The following is a 23,622-nucleotide window of genomic DNA, read 5'->3' as shown; positions in this document are numbered from 1 at the left end:
GGTCCCTTCGGGATTCCCAGCACACATCTTAAGTATTCAGCAAGAAGCACGTAGCAAAAGACATTCAAACTAGCAAACAAGCAAAACAAACAGTAGTTATTTCTATCCAAAAATAGCCAGAAGATGAATTCCAGCAAGTTTTTCATGGCAGCCTTGTGGACAGAGCACTCATGCAGGAAGTGGGAAAGCAGCATTTACTTCTCTCCCTAATTGGAAGGGACGCGGACTTGTATGTTGCCAAGGCTGTTCCTGTCGTCCCCAGGGACACAGTGCATAGCATGGGGCTGAAGCTCAGGCCTACTCCTCCCAGACAAGACTTCTAACTATTAGTAACCACTAGATGATTTTATATTAGACTGTACATGAATATCATCACTGCAGTGTCTCAGTTTTGGCAAGAAGTTGCTCCCTATCACCTGCAATTTGATAAGTCGGTGGTTGTAGGATGCTCTTAAGAAGAGGAAGCTGCAGGGTTCTTTAAGGAGAAGGATATCCTTATGGATTAGCAGCATAAGGATCTGGTTGTTTTGCAAAAGTTTGTCCTTGCCTTCTGAGGAGGTCTCTCTTTTTAAGGCTAAAAGAGAAGGAAAGATAAAAGAAATAGCTCGCATTTGCACACAGTGTGAGTCATGGCTTACTCACTAAGGTTAATCCTCATGATACTTGAGGGTGCAGTGAAGCTGAATACACGAACCCCAAGGCCAGTTATTTTAAAGGCATTTGTGAAGTCTCTAAGTGAAAGGCTTTGGGGAATTTGATGCCTGCCTTCCATCTACACACTCCCCACATTGCTGAGGGAATACCTGGCTTCAGTTGAGGAAAAAAACAAATATTTTTGTTTGTTTAGTACTTCCAAGGGAACAGATGCTAGGAGCCAACTAGCAGCAAGTTTGCTTGTCCATCAAATTTAACATGCATTTGTAAGTCATGTGCCTTTAGTCTTTGTGTTTCCAAATCTAAATGCGACCGCCTGCTACAATCTCGGGCTCTCATCATCATCAAATTGAAGAGCCTGTTCCAAACACCATTAGGCTTTGTTACTCTCCTCCTGATCCTTCTGTTTTACCTTCTCAATTACTTTCATCCAATCTACCATACCATCTTTTGCTGAAATTAAATTGTATTGATGGAAACATATCATATGGGCAACTCAACTGGAAACAGCAAGGAGGCTGCACTCTGAGACAACATTTTTGGCCCTTGCAAGAGGCAAGCCAAGACTCTCATTTGTGTCTTAAGACAGCTTAGTCGAGCTGCCTCAAAATCTGATCGAAAAACTTTGAGTTAAATATTCCCCATTTTCTCGAAGAGGAAAACCTTTGGTACTGGCAGAACTGTAGGTGTTTCCACGTCGCTGCTGTTCTAACAATGTGGGAGAGGAGCAGTTTGTGCAGAGCCCATAGAGCCCAAGCACTTCTCATGGGCCCCAGATTTGGGGTGTTTCTCGGCGCAGTGCAAAATGACTAACGTTTTCCTCAACTGCATTAGTAGTGTGTGTTTCTATAAGTAAAGCTCTTGGCCCAAAAGGAGTCCATCACAACTTTTGGTTTTGGAAATGTCTATGTTATATCGGCAGTGATAGCAAACAGAGAGCACAGCCATCCTGATTAATTAAACCCCACACGGCACCTCCTAGCAACCAAGGGCTGTTTTTCTAACACTTCTTGCTAGGACTTGCAAGAGCATAACTTAACCACACGGGAATGCACTATCTCATTCTCATGAGCTCAGAAGTCTTTAAAGGAAACGTTACCTACCAAAAAGTTTTCTGAGATGCCATCAGTGGCCAAACAGACACCATGACCAATAGATGGACAGGTCACGGCAGGTCAGAAGAGAAGGTCCTATGCTGGATCGTGTGTTTACAGTTAGCAACTCTCCTTTTGTCCCAAAAGAATAATGAAGCTACCCAGACAGACCCCAGCTCCAAACGTATTCCCCACTGCAAATCATAAGGAATTTTAGAGCACAAAATCGGTGCTTTTCTGAAAACCATGTGAAACACTTCATGTCATTGAATCCGTACAGAGTAAGTTGTTGACGAAAAACCTGAGATGTGCCCATCTGAAATGCACAGTAATTTCCAGTTTTCACAAGTATTTGAAATCCTGACGTACACCATCTATACAGCAGCAGCCTCCAGTAGCACTGCAGCTTTCAGCAAGAAGGTTCCCAAATCTACCATTGACCATAATGTGTCATCCCACCCTAAATCTGCTTTCAGCAATACTACATCAAATCCCTCGGCTTGTCTTGGCATTGGTGGGTTATGAAGGTATTACTTACATCTGCAACCCCATGCTTTTAAGATGTATCTTTTATTGAAAAATCTTAGCTAAGCAAAGATAGCAGAGAATCATTTCTGCATCTCAAAGCATGAGAAGGAAAGTAGGTGGCTGCCACTGCTGAGATCCAAGCCAGGATGTTCTTGTGGCCAAGAAGGCCAATGGTATCCTGGGGTGCATTATAAAGAAGGTGAGGTGTACTCTGCCCTTGTGAGGCTACATTTGAAGTACTGTGTCCCATTCTGGGCTTTTCAGTTCAAAAAAGACTGGGGTCTTCTAAAGAGATTCCACTGGAGGGTCACAAAGATGATGAGGGTCCTGGAGTATCTCCCATATAAGGAAAGGCTGGGAGAGCTGGGTTTGATCAGCCTGGAGAAGACTGAGAACAGATCTGATCAGTGTTTGTAAATATCTAATGTGCAGGAGGCAACTAGATGAGTCCAGATTCCTTTCAGTGGTGTGTAGTGATAGGACAAGGAGCAATGGCCAAAAACTGAAATGTAGGAAGTCCCAAAAAAATATGCAGAAGAACTTCTTTGCACTTTGGGTGACAAAGCACTGGAACAGGCTGCCCAGAAAAGTTGTGGAGTCTCCTCTGGAGATATTCAAGACCCACCTGGATGCTTATCTGTGTGATCTACTGTGGAGAGTTGCTTTAGTGAGGATTTGGACTGGATGATCTCCAGACCTCTGCAATTCTGTGATTGTGTGATTCTGCAATCAAGGTAATTGGTTTACCTAGAGGAAATGACTTACATCTAAATGCATACCCACCTGCTGTGCTTTACCAGCCTCAGAAGCTCAGCATGCATGCTCTTTGCTGAAATTAATTAACAAGAGAAGCAGAAATTGGTATTGTCATTAATTAATTTTCAACACTGTTACAGGGAAGCCTGAGGAGTATGTTTGTGACCACTAGGTCCCCAGTAAATAGGGCTATACACAGAGGGAAACTATTCAGGACCCTGCCTGGTGCCACAGACTTGAGCACTGGAGTAGCTGGACCAGCAAATAACCACAGGTTAAATTCGGAGACAGCATCAAATTTACCAATTATTATTTTAAAAAATTCTGTTTTAAAACTTATAAGTGATACTTGTTTAATTCTAGAAACTTTTCTTTTTAAAATCTGCATTTTAAAATATGTTTTATTGACATTAAGCTCTTCTCTGGTACTAAGAGGAACGTCAAACTGACCTGGGAAAAGCTGCTGCTTCTCACTCCAGTCAACACCACATTATCCATTTACGATGCTGGGGATTCCTCATCAGATTTTCCTCCTCTGCACTGCACATCTTGCCAGTAACCACAACGCCACATTTTCTGCATCTCCTCTCACATATACTTCCAGCAGCACAAACGTGCAACACCACTCCTAAAAAGGACAGGTCATTAACTAGTGATAGCCTGCCAGAGAACCACTGCAGGCCCAGCTCTCTCCACCTCTCCTCACAGGAGAGGGACTCCAGGCCCTCCAGCATCTTCATGGCCCTTTACTGGACTGTCTCCAGTATGTCCTTGCCTCTCTTGTACTGGGTGTCCCAGAACTCGACCCAAAATTCCAGGTATGGCCTCCCCAGGGCTGAGGAGAGGAGAATGATCACCTCCTTTGACCTGATGGCAACACTTCACTAATACAGCCCGGGGCTCTGTTCACCCTCTTAGTAGCATGGACACATTGCTGACTCACGTTCAATTTAGTGACCACCAGGACCCCCAGGCCCTTTTCTTCAGAGTTGCTCCCAGCTGGGTGCCCCCAGCAGGTCCTTGTGCCTGGAGCTGTTCCTTCCCCAGACTTTGCATTTCTACTTGCTGAACTTCATGAGGTTCCTGTCAGACCATTTCTGGCTCCCAGCCCTCTTAGATGGGAATCTGATGGAATTCAGACTGGCTTCCACAGGGTATAAGGATGATGCCAGACAGCTCTCCACAGCAGCAAATGAGCCATCAGCATGGGGGCTGAGCCTCAATGCCATTATGGGGGTCCCCAATAACAGCATCCCCACAGGACCACCCTGGGCACAGGTGACAGCTGAAACCCCATGGCCAGGCCCATGGCTGTGGGACACTGGAACAAACCTTGGGAGCTGGGCACAAGGACACAAGGCAGCCTTCCGTTCAAAGTAACACAAAGATCAGAGCTTCTTATCAGCACCATTGATCGGTACAACTGCTGTTTGTTACAAATCACATTGTGAATTCTTTGAATCGGAAGCTGTAACAACAAAGGGCCATATGTTTCCTGCTTTTGCAGGTCATGTGAGGAGTTGAAGCAGGAGAAGAAGTGACTCTGAATACTGTGTAGCTGAAAAAAAGCTAATTCCCCACCACCTTGGAACTGACTTGAGCCCCAGCATGGGGCACCAAGCCCAACTGCAGACCCCTTACCTGCCACGGCCAGCCCTGCACAGAGGAACTGAGGAGTGCCAAAGGAGGTTTGCACTTTATTCCCAGCAATATGGCATTTTATTCCCAGCAACTCATTTCCAGCCTAAGCAAATCTGCTCAGTGTCTCTCTTATCCCTCTTCCCAGCTCCTGGATTTATTTTTTTTTTTGCACCCTGACTTATTTTCCTGTATATGCCCCATGTTTAAAGTGCAGAAAACTGTAGTGTGAGTATTCCAAGAGGTGAAGAACACCATTTGGAGAGAGAGGGCTCCTACTGAGGACATTCATCAGGAAGCCTGTCACATCCCCAGGCATTGCCAGGAGCCAGCACTTCAGGTACAGAAAACCCCCGCAGGAAAGTATGGCAGCATCTCACATATCATGGGGGAGCTACCTCCACAGGGACCTCAAGCCATGTCATTATTTATCTGAGCAGCCACACTACTCATCTCCCACAGGAGAAAATCTGCAGAGGCCATACAGGATGCAGCTAGATCCAACAGGCAGAAAACTTGGTGGGAATGGAGTCTCCATTCAGAAGAATTTAGTTGTATTCCACCTGGCAGCACAATCACCTTCAGCACCCCTAGCACAGGACCTGCTGCTGACAGGGTGTCCAGGGGCTGGACATCAGGTAATGAGTTGTAACTTGTTTTTAAACCTGCCTGTACATCAGTGCCTTTGGCAGAGGCTGAAAGCTTACTTCTTTCAACATGAGCTCTCATTAGTCCCACCTCCAGGCAGCTCAATAGGTTCTCGTGAGTCTGGAAATAAAAGAGCAGCAAATAGCTTTGGCTGATGGTAAACAGTCTCTACAGAGGATTTCTAACCACCAGCCTAGATGTTGCAGAACGAAATGGAAGCAGCACTCATTTTGATAGACAGTTATCAGTGGCACAGTGTAACTGCTTCCTTTTATTTCACCAGACCTTTCCTCATAACCTGTCTCAGATGCTGCTTTCTTCATTCTTAGAAAAGCCCTTCAGATTCCACTAGCCAGGAATCAACACAGGAGGGTTCGGCTTCAACACTGTAGAAGATATACCTTAGTGGGATGTGTCCCATCCACATGGAAACTACCAGAGGTGGACCTGAGGCTGTCATACATGAAGACAAAAGAAGGACAACTCTGGAGAGAGACACACAAAGTCTCAGAGATCTTCCCTAGCAGCCCTCTTTGTCTTTAATCTTCCCTTCTCAATGAAGTGTAGTTGGGTACTCTGAAGATATGATGGCTTGCTGGCATAGAGAGAGTATTTGGGGAATGCCCATCTTGCTTGAACTGGCTGTGATGATTCAGAGAATAACAAAGGGCTGAACTTCAGGCATTGTTGCACTCCTCCTATTCAGTTCTTATTGAAGAGTTGCAAGAGAAGTGTGGCCTGAAAGATGTTTTGTGTGTGGTCTCAAGATTGTGTTGCATAATGGTAATGCGGTAAGATTTTGTTCTGCCCCATAGGACTCTGTCTCTCCCAAATGAAACACCATGATCTTGGATCCTGATGTGATGATTTGAAGTGGACAAATTCAGTAACAGAGAGAATTGGGTTCTTCCATGGTCTTAACCACCGCTGAGAGCATGTCTGAAGGTTTATAATGGGTTGTAGTGGAGCAACCTCTTTGGACTATTATGATGCACTGTGATTCAGAGAAACCCTTGGGCTGCTTAAGTTACTTATGAGACCCTACTTTTGTCTGCTAGCCCTGGAAATTAAAAAAATAGAGCAGTTCTATGCAGTCATTTCTTCCTTTCTCAAAATCATGTTGTGGAGGATGCCAGACTTGCAGACACAGGTGCTGTGAGACTCTGCAGGATGTCATTGAGCATCATGATGCCTCATCAGTGCCCAGGATCCATAGCCCTGTGTGAGGTGACAGGGGAGATCCGGGTGCCTCCGCGCAGAGTCACAGTTACCCACGGCATTAGCAGACAGACACAAGCACGCTCCCAGCCGCTTAATCACAGTGGCAAGACTTTGGCAGAAAAATACATACCTGAGATCACCCCGGAGACTTGGACAGACTGTGTGGGTGTTGGACTCGAGGTATTTCACAGATCAGTCTGTGGCCAGGCAGTGGCTGTAGGAGGGCACGTTTTCAGGCACCCACAGCAGCACCGGGACTGCACTGGGACAGTACTGACGCAGCCGCAGTGCCTGCACTCGCTCCCCTGACCAGGCATGGCTGCTGCCCAGATGTACAAACCATGCTCTTTTACGTCAGTTGCGAACCCACACGGGGTGTCCTCTGCATCAAAAGGCACAACCACATCATTAGCCACTGACGACAGAGCTGCTCACCGGACCAATGCACCTCATTCATTTGAATGCAGAATATGCAAATCAATGCAAAATACAGAGAGCATTCCTTATTTCTGTTTGGAAGAAGCAACAGATTTCACCTTAGCGCCTTCCTGCAATCCGGTGCTTCCCTCTCTCTCACAGCAGAGTCTGCAGTCTCCCTAAATCCTTGTGACCGTGCACTGCACGATCCAACGTTACTGTGAGCAGCTGCTGCCACCCTCAGGTCACCCTCGTACAAAAACTCGGTTTGCCTTTGGTGAATGCCGTCACTCACAGAACTATAGAAGAGAAGAATCATAGAATGGCTTGGTCTGGAAGGGCCCTCAAAAATCATCCAGCTCCAACCTCACTGCCATGGGCAGGGCTGCTGCCCACCAGCTCAGGCTGCCCAGGGCCCCATCCAATCTTCCCTTGAATACCTCCAGGGATGGGACACCACAGCTCTCTGGGCAGCTGTGCCAGGGCCTCACTGCTCTTACAGTGAAAATTTTCCTCTGAAATCTAATCTAAATCTCCTCTCTCTTAGTTTAAAGCCATTCCCCCTTGTCCTATCACTATTCACCACGTGAAAAGTCAGTCCCTCTTCTGCTTATAAGCTCCCTCCAAGAGCTGGAAGGTTGCAATGAGATCTCCTTGGAGCCTTTCCTTTGCCAGACTGAACAAGCCCAGCTCTCTCAGCCTGTCTTTGTAGGAGAGGTGCTCCAGACCTCTGATCATCCTTGTAGCTCCCTCTGGACCTGCTCCAAATGCTCCACATCTCTCTTGCACTGTGGGCCCCAGGCCTTGCACCCAATAGGTATGATGGGATTACTTGCCAAGGAGGGGTCAAGTTTTTGTAACCTCAGATGCTCTGCATCAAAGCAGGGGCAGCTCTGGCATGGCTAAAGCAGATGCAGGACAATCATGGACTGCTTGTTTCTTTGAGTCCAGGCCCTAAACTGACAGCAGTGCACCCCCACAGCCAGGCAGCTGCACACATTCCCTCTCTGCAGCACGATGCACAGCTTGCTGCTTCCCAGACATCTCCTGGCAAGGCCCAGCTGGGCAGCAGCCAGCCAGCTGCATTGGGCCTGCAGGAACATGGAGCTCCAAATAAGCTGTGCCTGCATGCCACTGCAAGGGCTGGGGCAGCAGGATGGAAACAGAGCCAAAAATGGGGAGGCCTGAAGTCACCTTCTATTTCCATTTCCAAACCCCAGGCAAATCCACGGCTGGATTTATTCACACTTAGGCTCTTACCCTCCAATTCCCAGTTCTAACAGTCGATTTGCAACCAAATCCACAGATGTGGAAAAACTTGGGAAAGATCACTATGTCAGGCAATATACCACCATGACTACCTCAGCTCATAGCAGCTGAAGGACATAGCTCTCAACAGCCGTGAGATGATACAGCAGTGAGAGAAAAATCAGAAAAGTGGGAAGGCATTGTGCTGCTCTCAGCATGCTGCAGGAGGAAGGATGAGTTGCCAACCACTAAATCAGGCACTGGAAGGAAGTAGTTGTACTCTACAAGGAAGTACATATTGGTTCCCAAACAAGTTTTGCTCATACAAGTTTCAGCTCAGTGATATTTTAGTCCCCAGCTTGTTCTTCACTCTTATATTTGGCTGTGGGGAACCACCATGGCTGCTGGGGAACCAAAGCTCTAGCATGGGGGTTTCTGAGCTTGTTTTGAAATCAGGGCTGACATTTTAGAACTTATAACACTTTAACATCTTCTTAAAGACCTTCTCAGGCTATTAAAGCTTGCAACACCTTTGGAAGATAGGGAAAATATGGTTTGATATATCTTTTGGTTTATGCTTTTTATTTTTTTGTATTTTTCTTTAATTTTATGGCTGTGCCAAATAGAAAAAAGTGTACTCTCAAAAGACACAGAGTAGTACTGTCGCTAAAAGCAGCTTGAAGAGAGCTGGAGTTATGATTTCAAGTGGCCTCAGGTTTAGGCAATCTTCCAGTGTTCATCTGTATGCCAAAGGCTCTTTGGTCAACTTCAGGGAGCTGCCAACAAGCTGTTGGCAAAAGATCCCACAGCACTTTGCAGGCTGCTGATTTCTTGATGCTGTTTCCCACCACAGAAGAGAATTCCTGAGTTCTTTTATCAGATCAGATCTTTAAATCTCATTGTGTCCGATCAGATTCTATTGTTTTGCATCCATAACAGATTTTAGATCCCAAGGAACTTTTGAGGGTGGCTACTCTCCTTCCCAGATCTGTACTTTTTCCATACTCCTGATGCAGCCCAAGAGATACTGAAAGCAGAACAACTCACACTGGAAGGAGCATTTGGAGGCCAACTAGTCCAGCCCTCTACTCAAAGCAGGGACAACTTCAAAGTTAGGTCAGGTTGCTCAGGGCTTTGTTCAGCCCAGTTTTGAAAATTGCTAAGGGTAGAGCTTCCACATCTTTCTGGGAGAGCACATTTCAGTGTTAAACTTTCCTCATGTGTCTTTTTTCTTCTTTATATCCAGCAACAATCATTTGAAAGTAACCTTATTTGTGACACGAACTCAGCTTATTCCAGTGTAACTGCCCAACCTCTTAGCTGGATAAGGCAAAGAAACAGAGTATGTATACCTGCAAGATTCTATTGTGATGCATATGTAAAAGGCTGTTACATGTTCAAAAGACAACTTCAATCCTGAGTGCCTGTAGCTTTCAGAATAGTATCAGTATCCTTTGAGAGTTCATGCTGCAGTGAAGATTGTAATCATTTCCACCTGGCTCATACTTTTAGATTCGCTGTGATTCACAAATCAATAGCAAAGAGACGTCAGTGGCTCTGCAAAGGCTCATAAGACATCAGGTGAGAAGAAGCAATCATTCTACCCACGACTTAAAGAGTGCTCGCCAAGAGCAGAACAGTGAGACTCAGGCATCACAGGGCCCATTACAGAATCTGGGGGACAGCATTCTCCCCCCTTTGGCCATACTTGATGCATTTTTCTTTTTAGTAGCAGTATCTTGTTCCAACCTTGACTTCTTCACTCTCTCATCCCCACTCACTCTGATCATTCAGCTGGATCTGGCCTTTCTTGGCTTCTCCGTGCCTCATCAAAGCCTTTGTCTGTGCACTCTCAACCCCCCATCCTGCCTGTCTGTTCCTTCAGATCACCTCCACTTGCTTTTCCCTCTCTGTGCCAATCCTGATATCGCCAGTTTCTTTACCCCATACCACCTTGTACCTAGTTCTACTGCTCCGAATGGGACCTGCTTCCCACTTGAGGCTGATGGGATGCTGGTAGGTTGAGTTAACACAGGTGACTTTGCTGTTACCTGCTGCATTTGTGCCCTACCCAGCAGAGAAAAACTGGAAGCCAGAACTTCAAGAATCCCTTGAAACAGCTTCACAGCTCTGGGTCAGACTATATTTAGTCACACACAGGATGTGGTGCATTCAGGGCCTGATCACAGGTAAGACTTAGGAGGGAATGACACTTGTTCAAATCGATAACATCTGCAAGTTCTGCATCTCACACAGTCCTGGTGTGGAAGGAATTAGGAGATATTTTAGCTGCTCAGAAGAAAGAAGCCTTTACCATGCATACTCCTACTGCCCTTTTCTTGGAAATATTTATAAAACTCTGCAGGTACTAAAAGGAAAAGTGAAAAACATGGAATGCTGTAGTGGAAGTTGTGCCTTCCCCACTCCCATTTTTCTTTAAGTCCTAATTCAAAACAGGAAGGTGAGAGATGGACAAAACAAACTTTCTCCTACCCATGGTCTTAGGGTAGGAGATGCATACCACATATGCAGAATCTTTCAGCTCAACATAAAAATAAACCAGAGGCAGAAAATTGATGGGGGAAATGTTTCAAACAGGAAGTTTCAAACTAGTGAAGCAGGAAAGCACTCTATAGCAGGAAATTGTGGCAAGCTTCAGTGTTAGGAAGTATTGCCAGCCCTTTTGACACGTGCATTATGTATTTAAGATACATCATTACTATGGATGACCCACAAAGATTCATCTACTTAACTCAATGCCTTGGGCACCTAATTCGGATCCCAGGTCTGTGAGGTTTATGGGTCAGCCTTGACACATGCACAGAATTCAGCTGACTTGATGAGGCTGAGTAGACCTGGTGTCCAAATCCTTTACAGGACAGGACTAAAACCCCATCAAAGGCAACAAATTCTAGTTCTCTAGGAGGAAGGATATTTCAGGCTGCTGCACTCTTATTGTTCAGCAATCTCCATCCATTAGGATGGATTGACAAGGATTGTACGGGAGATTCTTGCTACGTGCCATACCTCACACTCTATAAATAAACTAAAGCCTGAGCCAAGACAGTCATAATGAAGAGAGAAAAAAGATTTTCAGCTAACTGACAGAGAATACTAGAAAAACCAGCTTGCAAGGGCACAGGCTTTTGTCACAGTGACTGACATCTTGCCTGTTTGGGAGGAAATGAATTAAAGAAAAATGAGGAATGTGTGTTGTCAAGTGGGTGTAACTCAAACCAAGCAAACACAGGAGCACAGGAAAAACTCAGGCTGGCATCAAGGCTGCAAGAAAAGGAGAGAAGAGGCTGGAAGAAGGCTGCAGATACCCTTCCATATATATCCTTCATATTGTCTTACACTTCAGCACGTTAATGAAAACTGGGTGCAAGTCAGCAGCATCCAATATATCAAAGCTGGGGAGTTTCTGCAGAACACTCCCAAGCTGGCTGTGGAATTCACTGTTATTGCTTCTGTAGTGCTTCTGCTGACGTGTTACCTCTTATCCTGAGAGTGAACACTGCATCATACACTGCAAGTCCTGCACGTATCTATATCCGTATTTCTAAGTGAAAAATTGCTTTGGTACAGAAGAATAGCACAGAAGGCTCCGTTACAGCTTTTAGTTTAGCTTAGTCTTCAGTTATGCTGTAAAGCCAAAAGCAGTTTTTCTTATTGTTCCTTACGGCCTTCCCAGATCTTCCAGCCACAGACACATCATTAGTTTAAGCCACATGTAAACAAGCATGACTGACGTCAAATTTTCATTCAGTGGAAAGCACGTGAAAAAGCTACTTTCCTTCTGTGTGTTCTTGCCTACAAAGCTGGAATCTCTTCTTGTGAATTCCTGATGGTGACCCAAAGCAGTTGTCAAAGCCTGTTCCATATCTGGCATTTTAAGAAATTCCTATGAATTTATTCCCTTACAGAATCACTCCGTCACCACTTGGCACCCTTTTTGTAACAGATGACAAGTCAAAGGACTTTATGATCTCTGAAAAAGGCAAACCCTGAACCGGATTTATGTTAACCTCTTGTCATCATGTCTCTACTGCAGTTATACAAACGTCACTTTCTGAATCATTTAAAAAAAAGAAAAGAAAAAAAAAAAAAAAAGCAAGCCAGGATGGCTTAATATTGAATCCTGGACACCTACTTGTGCAACCTGGAGTAGGGAACTTGCTTTGGCAAGGGGGTTGGACTCGATGATCTCTGGAGGTCCCTTCCAACCCCTACGATTCTGTAATTCTGAGATTCTGTGAATCAATAAAAGTAGTCATGTGAAACCAGTTTGTTTTGTTTGTTGTTGTTTTTAAAAGCTGCAATATAAAGCAATAGATAAAACAACTTTCTGCTCTTTAGAATCGGGGTTGATTTCCATTGAGAACACGAAGCCTGTTTGCTTCTTTGGCAAGAAGAAAACCCAGGGAGGTGGTAGAGTCTCTTTCTCTGGAGATGTTCAAGACCTGCCTGGATGCCTACCTGTGTGACCTGGTGTAGGGAACCTGCTTTGGCAGGGGGGTTGGATTCGATGATCTCTGGAGGACCCTTCCAACCCCTACAATTCTGTGATTCTGTGGCACTACGCCCTATATCATAAGTAATTGAATTTCTCCCAGACCCTCCACCTAGCTAGGAGTTAGCAACAAACACAATATTGATTGCTGAACCTGAGGGCTGGCTGGCAGCACTCCCTGCCTGGTGTGACTCAAGGCCCTGCAGAAGTTGCTCTAGGATTAGTCATAACTTTACAACTTGCTCTCTGAAAAGGTGAGCACTGCTGTGTGTGCCTACTGGAGTCAGCCAGCTCATGCTGGTGTTAATAGGTGCCCTAGGACACGTTTCAATTCAAATGGAGTATTCTCTAACTTGACAACTCTCAATATCTCACACTTAGAGCACAACTAGGGCATCGCTGGCAGTGAATCCAGAAGCCAGGACCATCTGCTTGGAACTGACAACTAGTCTTTCACCACTAGCTACCCTGCCCACCCCCTAGAATTTCATGTTCCTTAAGAGAAGGGGCAACGTGACCTTGTGAAAAGTTGAAATCCTCAATATTCCTTACCAGGCAACAATCAGACAATGCTAAGTTCATTATGGGGCCTTTTCCTAGTGAACATTTTTCACCTGTGGGTGAAAAAAGTCACATGGCCACGTGCTGCACTTTGCACGCTAATAATGGTAATTTCACTGTGATTATGTGAGCAGGATGGGCTAATCTAATTTTACAGGCATTTTTAGACTCCTGTGAGAGAATTACAGATGGCATACTAAATTAGATTCTGTATTCATGCTTCGTATATTTTCTGCAACCCATTCTCCCAGTGTGAAGTATAATTTTCTAGGACAACAAATTCCAGAGTCAATTTCAATCTGCGTAATGTATAATGCCATATTCAATCTGTAATTTGGGTAGTTTTGATTTACCCAACAAGAAAGAAGCATGCTCATAATTCAGTCATGCCAAGCCATCACCTCTGGCCTCCTGAGAGCTCCATGGTGGTCCAGCACCAGCTTTTATTTATTTATTTATTTAAAAAACCGCCAGAATAAAACAGCTCTGCAGGTTAAATAATAACAGGACTTCCCTGCCAGACTTGTGTTCTGCCAGCATGCAGCTACATTTGTACTGTGTGGAGGGCAGGATCTCAACACATGAGATTGAAAGGCTTGAGAAAACCCTGGGGTCTTGGGAAATGAAACGGAGAAATGAAAGAAACACGGCATGGTGTGGGTCTTCCTTCTGTTATACACCCAGGTTTCCTCAAGTGTTGACAACTGGTAAGCTCCAAAACAGAGCATGCAAGTGGAGATGACCAGGCTCCCATAAACAAAACAGCAATGGATGGTACCTACTATTTCATGCACATGCACGAAGCCACATATAAGGTCAGTGTCAGCAGAGAACAGAGAAAGCTGGCATGCTTCCTTCAAACAGACCGGGACATAACTGACAAACTCATGGGCAACACTGATCAAGTATAATCTCAAATAACTATTAATTATAACAATCATTATTATATGGATTGGCTATGGTCTGTCTTGAGTTTCAGAGCTACATCAAATCTTGGCCTTGCTAATTAAAATAAGCTGTGGGATCTGTAAGCTCTCAGACAGTCTTTATCTAGCAGAAAACTGACAAAATAGCATAGCACCTGGATAAGCATGAACATCTTCTCCCCATACACAGGGTGAGGAACAACCTCTTTAACAGACAAACTAAAATGTTATAGAACTAAACTTTATTCAGTTCTTCATTCTTCAGTTCATCGTTCTAACTGTACTAAGGAACAAAATTTGCATGCCAAAAATATTCACAATTGTTTATATTCTCCACCATGCCCTCACTTTGTTTTTCATTATTTTCTTGACATCCAGTTCTCAGAATCAAAGGAAATGGAAAAAAAAAAAAAAAAAAAAAACACCTCTGAAACAGATTTCTATGGTGGAGAGAAGTCAGTGTATTTGATTTCCAGTTCCTAGACTCACAAGGACAGGCAAATGTATGATGATGGATTAGGTTGGACTGTGAATTCTATGACATTCATGACTGTTTTCTGAAAATTGCTTGGACTTTTTAATAATCCACTACTATCACAATAGGCACCAAATATCAAGAGTATGTACAACATGTAGCACAGTGCAGGATTACCACAATGGAGTCCTATTCTTGCTCAAGGTCTTTCAAATTCTCTAAGTTTGCAGTTTTTCTGAAAATTTTCTAATCTTCTGTTTCTCTGGGTCTTTTGAAGTACTTCACATAGAAGATATAACTCGATTTCAACCTTTTGTGCCTTCAGAAAGAAGGAAAACATAGTCATAAAAAAATCATAAAGTGAAAGTGTGCAGTACTCCAGAGTTTGACAAAAAGGGTCCTTAAACAAAGTAAGCTAAGTATTAGATGAGTCTGTACTCAATGTGCCTGAGAAATGACGTTTGTTTATTTTTCCAGGTAAAAGCAACAGGTGAATTTCACAACATTTTGGCACAGCAACAAACCTGGTCTCAGAAACTTGGGCCTCAGTAGCTATTGCTCCTATTTTCAGTAAACTGTAAATTCCAGGGAGCAAACATTCCTCTTGTAATAAAGTCACAGTTATACAGACACACAACTTTTCATTGTCAAAACAAAAATTAAACCAGAGCTTTGTAAACAGCATATAGCACTGCATAATATTATAAAATGCGGATGAAGAGTTGCCAGCTTTACAAGTAATAAATCATTATAGTCAAACAAAAACTATAAAACAAAACAGACACACATAGGGATGTATATAAAAACAATCTTACTAATTAAGATATCAAAGGAAAGGACTTGAAAGCAAAGTTAAATCTGAAAATCTGTATGATTATTGCAATTATTATTAATTTAATATTACCCGTAACTTTTTTTTAAACACCAGGACTCACAAAAACCTCATCAAAACCACACAATATAGAATTTGGCAAAAATAACTTTGTACATCAATTATTTACTACTCTGAGGAGAGTACATCAATTATATCCAACTCTGAGGAGAAGGATGAGAGCGTTAGGGAAAGATACTGTAGTTTTATTGGGTAGGGGAAGTTGGATTGGTTACATTCTGGAAAAAGAAAGAAACATTTTCCTTTATCTTTTCAAGAAAAGGATCAGGTAGAGCTTGATGTTGCCCAGAGAAATGCTTCCATTGCATCAGCTGTGACATGGAGAGAGGTTTCTTTAAATTATGCTTCTCTTGGTCTTGTCTGAGCTGACAACATCTAGACACTGAAGGCTTTTCTGAGGAAGGATCTGAAAAAAGGATGTAGAAAATTAATCAGGGAAAACTAAGAATATTTCAGTGTGAATCGATAAGACGCTGGTGATAATGAATGCAAAAATAGAGCAATGTAAAGAATCCTTCTATGTCAATGAAAACCGAACATTTGTATCCATAGTAAGAGAGGAAAGGCTGTTTCTTGCTCATGGATCAAGTTTATCAAAATCACCATATGCTAGCGCAAAGATGAATCCTTTCACAAATAGACAGGAAGGGAAATATCCTATCTGGCAATTTCCTTTCTTCCATCTTCCTAATTCTGCAGTATTTGAGTTTCTTCCCATTCTTTAAGTAATTCTGAATAGAGAAATATCTTGCAGCAAAACTCAAGCCAGTTTCTATTTCCTCCCACAGGAGTCATTCCAACCAGCTGAGAAGAGTTTGAACAGTTATTTCACTGAACTTCGCACACTAGAGGTGGATCTCTAGTGCACTCTGTACGTTCACACTATGCCAAGTTGCTCAGTAAATGCTATACTGTATACTGTATATCACAGTAAGAAAAAGACAATTCCCTGTCAAGCACAGAGAGGAGAATTCACTTTGAATTCTGGAGATTCTAGGGATTCTAGAGTGCCAGGCAACAGTAGGTCATGGCAGGGTATGTCATGGTTTGCTGACTTCACGATCCAACTGATGCATATGATAAATAAAGAAATCAGTTGTGATGGAAAAAAACTGCATCACTGCTGTTATTGATTTAAATCATGTCATCAAATAGTTTCACAACAGAGCTATGTGTTTCTCAGCAAGTGACATAAGCAGCATGATGACTCAGTGTTTTCAAGTTTTTTAAACTTTTGAAGAGACCATAATGACTCCCATATGCAAGACTTTCCTTTTGACTGATGATGCACATTTGCACTAGGCTTGAAATTTATTATGTTACTGTCCAGCAGAAAAATAAGATTAGATGCACTTCTCAAGTACTTATAGATTCTGCATTCCTAACTTCATAAATAAAACCAAGATCAAGTAAAATAATAGTATCATACTTTGCAGCTGATCTGACAGTCAGAAAAATAGCAGGCAACCCATCTACACAACCCACACATAGTTAATAACTTCCTTTCAAAACTCCTGTGGCTTGCTAAAGATTGCCCCAGTATGAATTGACAACAGGAGCTTGGTCAAGACCACACAGTCACACTGGCAGATATAATGGAGACTGTGAAAAGTTCATACATCGTGAAGCCTGTATAGTATTGTTTAGCTCCAACTTAGTTCATCTTTTGAATCATACTTGCTAGAAATGGAGACGACAAATCAGTAATAGTTCTTAGCACTTTCTATGTCACAATGTCTTTTTCCAGGAATCAGGAGCTGGTTCCCCAAAGAGGTATCTGACAACTTTCTCTTCTTAGTAATGTCAAAGAGATCAAGTAATGGTAGCTGCATTCTGACTCACAAGCATAACTTGTAAGACCATGACTCATAACAATTTGACAAGGAAACTGATGAGCCAATTTGTTCTCTGCTCTTTAGGAAGCCAAAACTTTCCCAACTCATTCTATCATTTCTAACATTAAAGTTTAAAAATGTCTTTCTGGTTTTCCCTTGATTTACCACCATAAATTTTCCATTTGCTGGGACCAAGATACAATTACCCTTGAAGGAATCCTGGTTACATTCAATGCCCTGAATCCCAAGAAATTGATGCTGTGGTTGAATAGATGGAACCAATATGCATTCAAAGCATAAAATAAGCATTCGAGAGTGTTAAGACAATTGCAAAATCCTGATTAACACTCTATGCATTAGTGTTTGTCACAGAAGAAATATCAAATTTTTTTGGTCTCTGAAGTCCAGAAGCTCTACCTGCATCACTGCACAACAGTGAAAAAAAAACCAGTAAGATTTAACACCACAGCTGCATTTTCTACACAGATCCTGTAACAGCACCTAAATGGAGGCTGGCACAATGCAGAACATCACTTGCTCATATGACAAGTGGTTTAATCTTTCCAGTCATAAAGAAACATACGAAGACTATGAAATCATTGTGTGGAGCAGAAATAAGGAAGAAACTCAAACTCAAATTGTCATGGATACAGAAGCATTGTGCTTTCACTAACCAAATCCTTCCCGTTTTGGATAGACTGAGACAGCTTTAGCCTATTTTCCAAAAACATGAAAACTACCAAGCAAAATAGTCATCAGGTCTGTATTACTTAATTGTGTTCTTGTGTTTTACTTAACTGTGTTAACATGTGTACTCATTGCCATTCCTTCATGTTTTTTTTACTGTGATATTTGTGGATACTGTATATACATATTTCATACTCCAAGAAAAGAAATGTACCCAGGCAATAGGCACTGTTTTCTTTAGGGAATTAGAAACTGAAGCTGTCATTACTGTCCTGGAATATTTAGAAAAAAAAATACATAACACTTGTTGGTTGTAATGAATCTCTACCTAAACAGGCCATAGCTAATTCAAATAATTAAGAGGCATAATATATGAATTAGTTGTTACTGCAAGGAATTAATATTTCCTCTATCTTATGAAGGGCTCCTGTGTATCAGAAAAAACAGGCAATGTCTGGCTGATCCCATAATGAATCTCATTGCTTCAATTCTGTTTTACTGAGCTTTGTAGTTTTCTCCAAAGAGAGGCAATATATTCCAAATGGATATAGTTCATCATAATAGCCAGAGATAATGAAAAAGAAACTCACTTTGATGGTCTTTGTTTCCCATACAATCACATTCAAGTAAGTCATGGGTAACACAGCTGGAATTCTCATGAAGTGTAAAGAGATTTCTGAGCTCCTCAACAGAAAAATGGATATGTTCAGATGTCTTGGAAAGGTCTACAACTGCCCCCGAAAGGTCCTGTTTGCTGATCTGTCTTTGATAAATCTTTTCTTCTATTGAGCCTGTATTGAAAAAACAATATATACACTGGAATAATTTTTGACCTGTATATGTCAAGAAGAAAAGTAAAATCCATTTCTTGATAACAGGCACTATGGAGGGGCCTGGATAGACTGGATTGATGGGCCAAGGTTAACTGTATGAGTTTCAATAGGGCCAAGTGTCAGGTCCTGCACTTTGGTGACATCCACCCCAGGCAACTGTACAGGCTTGGGGAGGAGTGGCTGGAAAGCTGCCTGATGGAAAGGGAGCTTGGTGTACTGATGGACAGTTGGCTGAATATGAGCCAGCAGTGTGCCCAGGTGGCCAAGAAGGCCATTGGCATCCTGGCTTGTATCAGAAATGGTGTGGTGAGCAGGACTACAGAAGTAATCCTGCCCCTGTTCTCAGCACTGGTGAGGTCTCACCTCAAGTACTGTGTTCAGTTTTGGGCACCTCAGTACAGAAAGGACATGGAGGTGCTGGAGCAGGTCCAAAGAAGGGCAGCAAGGCTTGTGAAGGGCTTGGAGAATATGGCCTATGAGGAGAGACTGAAAGAACTGGGGCTGTTTAGTTTGGGAAAGAGGAGGCTGAGGGGAAACCTTATTGCCCTCTTCAAAGACCTGAGAGGTGCTTACAGTGAGAGCAGGCTTGGTCTCTTCTCACTGGTGACAGGTGACAGGATGAGGGGAAATGGCCTCAAGTTGTACCAGGGTAATTTTAGGTTGGATATCAGGAAACACTTCTTTACAGAAGGGTTGTTAAGCCCTGGAATAGGCTCCCCAGGGAGGTGGTTGAGTCACCATCCCTGGATGCATTTCAAATCTGTTTGGATGTGGTGCTCAGGGATGTGATTTAGTGGAGGGTTGCTAGAGTTAGAGTAGTATGGTCAGGTCATGGTTGGACTCTATTATCTTTAAGGTCTTTTCCAACCTGAGCAATTCTATGACTCTATGGTTCTATGATCAATATTCATAGGAAATGCTAAACCACTATTTTCAGATACAAAAACAAGAGCACAGGAAAGGCAAATGAATCAAGGAGATGGATCCAATTTTAACTGAATTCAGAACAAATTACATATATCTTTCAACAATGATTTATTTCCAAAAACTCCCTTTCTTCTACTGGCAAAATTTCTATAGAATATGTTAGAGCACTATCTCTGACCTGTGGTTAGAAGTCTGTAGATATGTACAGTATGTTTCTGACCATCTCTCCACACTCTGGCCATTGCCTGAAGAAAGGGAAAAGATAAAAGAGTATTAACAGCCTATTCTAGGACAGAATTTCTGCTAAAACTCATAGCCTCTGCTGATCAAATTACTGGTTCTGCTAGCTCATACAGAAAGATGCTGTCCAAAGAAATAATAGCTGTCATTGACTGTTTTTATGAAAGTCTTCTGGTATTAACTGCAAATTATTTTGAAAACATAACTTGCTTTGTCCATCTGTGCTCCTCTTTTTTTTGTGTATATTACAGTAGGAAAGCAGAGGTTTAATTTCCTTTCTGTCAGCAGCCCTTTCTTCGAATCTCTTTTCTAACCATTAGCAACAGTTGATTATTTCAAGAATACATCTCCATTTATTTATTTTTTTGTCACAACACATCTTAAAAAACGGCATTGCCATTCCTTTTAAAATTGTAGAATCAGTGTTTCACATGTAACTCTTAAACAAAAAAAGTAGCTGAGTACCATTATATAATTTTAGTAAAAGATGTAAAGGTTACACGTACATATTAAGTACAAGTACCCACAGTATGGTTTGCAGTTTTTGGCAAACTGCAGCAATTTTGGCTGATGTAGCAGATGGTGTTTAAAGCAACAAAACAAGTGACCACATGGGGGTACTAATTCACTCTTGGAACAGGATCAGGGCCGAGAATCAGAGGTTATTTCATGTATCAGGTATTCAGTATTCCTCTACAGAGAGACGTTTCTTACTTTATTTATAACAATATATATTTTTAATTGTTATTATTAAGGACTATTTTAATTGAACACTTTTATGCCAATTAAATAATCCCTTACAACCAAGGGCACTGTTACAAGCACAGCATGGCACTGGCTTTGCTTCCTTTTAATACCACTGACACATGTTTACTTCATTCCCTTAATTCTGATTGGGATCTCTCCCTTTTCTGAAGTATAGCAAATCAACAGTAAGACATGCTATATATTCTAATCATAGTTTTCTTTTCCTTATAGGAACACAACAACTTTCCAGTTAAAAAGTGGGCAGGAAAAAAAGGGGATACATGACTCACACCTCTAAAGAAACCAGACTATATTCTTCATGCAAAGGGAGTTCTAATGATACAAATTTATATATTAACAACAGATAAATTTTTCTTCTTTTCAGAGTTTTCCTTCGTTACTGTATTTGTCCAGGCACAGGGTGATAGCTGGGTAGCAATAAGACATGTTAATTCAGACATCTCAAAATCAGTCAGGAGCTCATTTGATGCCCATCACAACCCACAGTACGCAATTATATCAGACCTGAATATCAGTAGCTGGATTCCAGTCGATATCATAAAGGATCAAGTGAGAAGCTCCAACCAGATTCAGTCCCACTCCACCAGCTTTTGAACTCAGCAAGAAGATGAAAGCTGGACTGAATTTACAATTAAAACTATCAACAATCTGTTGCCTCTGGGAGACAGGAGTATTTCCATCAAGTCTAGTATAAGAATATCCATAACGTTTACATGTCTCCTGCAGTATGTTCAGTGTCTGAGTGTAAATGGATACCAGTACAACTCTGTCAAACAATGAAATAAAGTTATCTCAAAATCAGGTAAGGTTAAAGTACAATAACAAATAATTGAAGGCAATTAAAAAAATGGAATGACAAATCCAGCAAAAATTAAACACCAACCTGAGGTTACTCATATTTGCTAAGAAATAGAACTCAATATTATTTGAAGCACACACTAAATTTGGATACATTATGTCTTACCATTAAACATTCAGATGTTAAATAATCAATGTTTTCCTTCCTTGGCTTAATGAATAGATTACAGGGATCCAGAACCAAACACAGAATTTTTTTTAAAATCTACATTTATACAGAATAGCTGCTCTTAAGGCAGCAGTTGCAGAGGACGCTGTAGCAATTAATAAATAATGTAGATAACTCTACTTATGGAAAAAGCTAATGAGAACTGCTATAGACAACTGAGAAAATTTCTGATAAACAAGATCATGAAAGCCAAATAACAAAGCCATTACTCCTTCCTACATTGTTTGACTGAAAATAAATGGAATGAAGCACGATGAAAGATATCACAAACAATATAGTTTAATTGTTTTTTAAATAACTCAGTTTCTTGATTGACTAACAACACATCCTAGACCAACATTATTTCTCTTAATTTTTGAGTAAGTAAGTTTCACGGATCTAAAAATCTAGAATTTCCATACTATGAAGTACTGAAGGTGATACTACTGAGAGGACAAACATCTTTTTAATTTAAGCCATAAATAAGACAATAAGCACAGTTAGGGCATTTTTTCTGCAAGAAATCTAAATCAAGTAAAAAATTCCATCGAAAATGGAATTTTAAAAATATATTTTTTTAAATTAAAAACAAGTACTGAAGAACTATAAAAGCAGTTTTGGGGAAAATCTGGTACATTAACATTTTTAAATTGTTATAAAGTTTTATAATTATTGTAGTTGCCTCTACAGTCAAATTATATCTAAAGCACGTTTGTAAAGACATTGCAAGATACGTTTTTTTGTTGATTAACCTTAAATTCACACCTTTTCACTCAAAAGTAGAATATAAACTTCAAAAGAGCACTGGAATTGAATCTATATTGCAAAAAAACTATTCAGTGATAATGAGAGTTGGGAAACAGTAGGAAAAGAAACATGAACAGTACAGTATTAAAGCAAAAAAAAAGTTGTAAAAGAATGCCTCAAAATTAGCTGTAACTCAACAGCTCCCACAGCACTGAAACAAGGAAAGATGCTTTTTCCTGATACCTCAATTCTTTTGACTTAAAGGAAAAAAGACTGTTACGTTTAGATATTTAGCTGTCATTGGTTTCAATGCATGCAAGGCACATAAGCTCCCACGATGGGCTCCAATTTCTGGTTTGTAAAAAGAGAGCATCAGGAAGAAACAAATTCCATTACATCAGTGCCAAGAGATCTGCTGTAACTTCTCACTACTGAATTACAGAACATCCTATTTAAGCACCAATTAAAATAGAAGGTAAAAGGAACTACTTTTAGAAGAGCTGGGCTTCAAGGCATGAGTACATAAAAAAGTTATCATGAGACACAAGGTTGTGTTGAGTTTTCCATGAATCAGCAATTTCACAGTTATAATCAACAATGTGTATCCCATTACACTATCATAAACAGAGGTTTTCCTGTGTGCCAGTGACATTCACCACAGGGCAAATAAGCAGTTGCCATGCAACTTCACCTGATGAGTGTTCTAGCCCTGGATGGAAAAGACAGCAAGCACTGAGCAGCTAAACATGATTAAAAAGAAAAGAAACTCATACTCCTGTCATTAAAAATATTTTTGTGAAATTTAAAATATTGAATACATTAAATAATTGCCTTAAGAAGATACAAAGCATTGGGAAATTTCTGTAGATAAAGATAGTATGTCACAGTACAGAGGCTGTAGCTAACTCTACTCTAACTCTACTCTAACCTTAGTTGTGGGAACTCAATATGAAAAATACAAGTATCTTTATCTGGAAATCATAGAAGAGCAACTTTGAAAATTGTGTC

General features: G+C 41.5%; 1 protein-coding gene across 1 annotated transcript in view; it reads right to left on the bottom strand.

The window, feature by feature from the left end:
* Positions 1 to 15,756: 15,756 nt before the first annotated feature.
* The window catches only part of RAD54B (RAD54 homolog B), a gene marked incomplete at both ends in the record, with an annotated part of 58,603 nt that continues 50,737 nt past the window's right edge, over positions 15,757 to 23,622 (bottom strand). The window contains 4 exons of the mRNA XM_079533956.1: positions 15,757 to 15,977; positions 18,684 to 18,884; positions 20,032 to 20,098; positions 21,366 to 21,627. Of these exons, the coding sequence (XP_079390082.1) occupies positions 15,757 to 15,977; positions 18,684 to 18,884; positions 20,032 to 20,098; positions 21,366 to 21,627 (751 nt within the window). The remainder of the gene's footprint in view (positions 15,978 to 18,683; positions 18,885 to 20,031; positions 20,099 to 21,365; positions 21,628 to 23,622) is intronic.

The sequence above is a fragment of the Tetrao urogallus genome (assembly GCF_951394365.1).
Source record: "Tetrao urogallus genome assembly, chromosome: 3".
NCBI classification, from domain to species: Eukaryota; Metazoa; Chordata; class Aves; order Galliformes; family Phasianidae; genus Tetrao; species Tetrao urogallus.
This window is presented reverse-complemented; position numbering and strand designations above follow the sequence as displayed.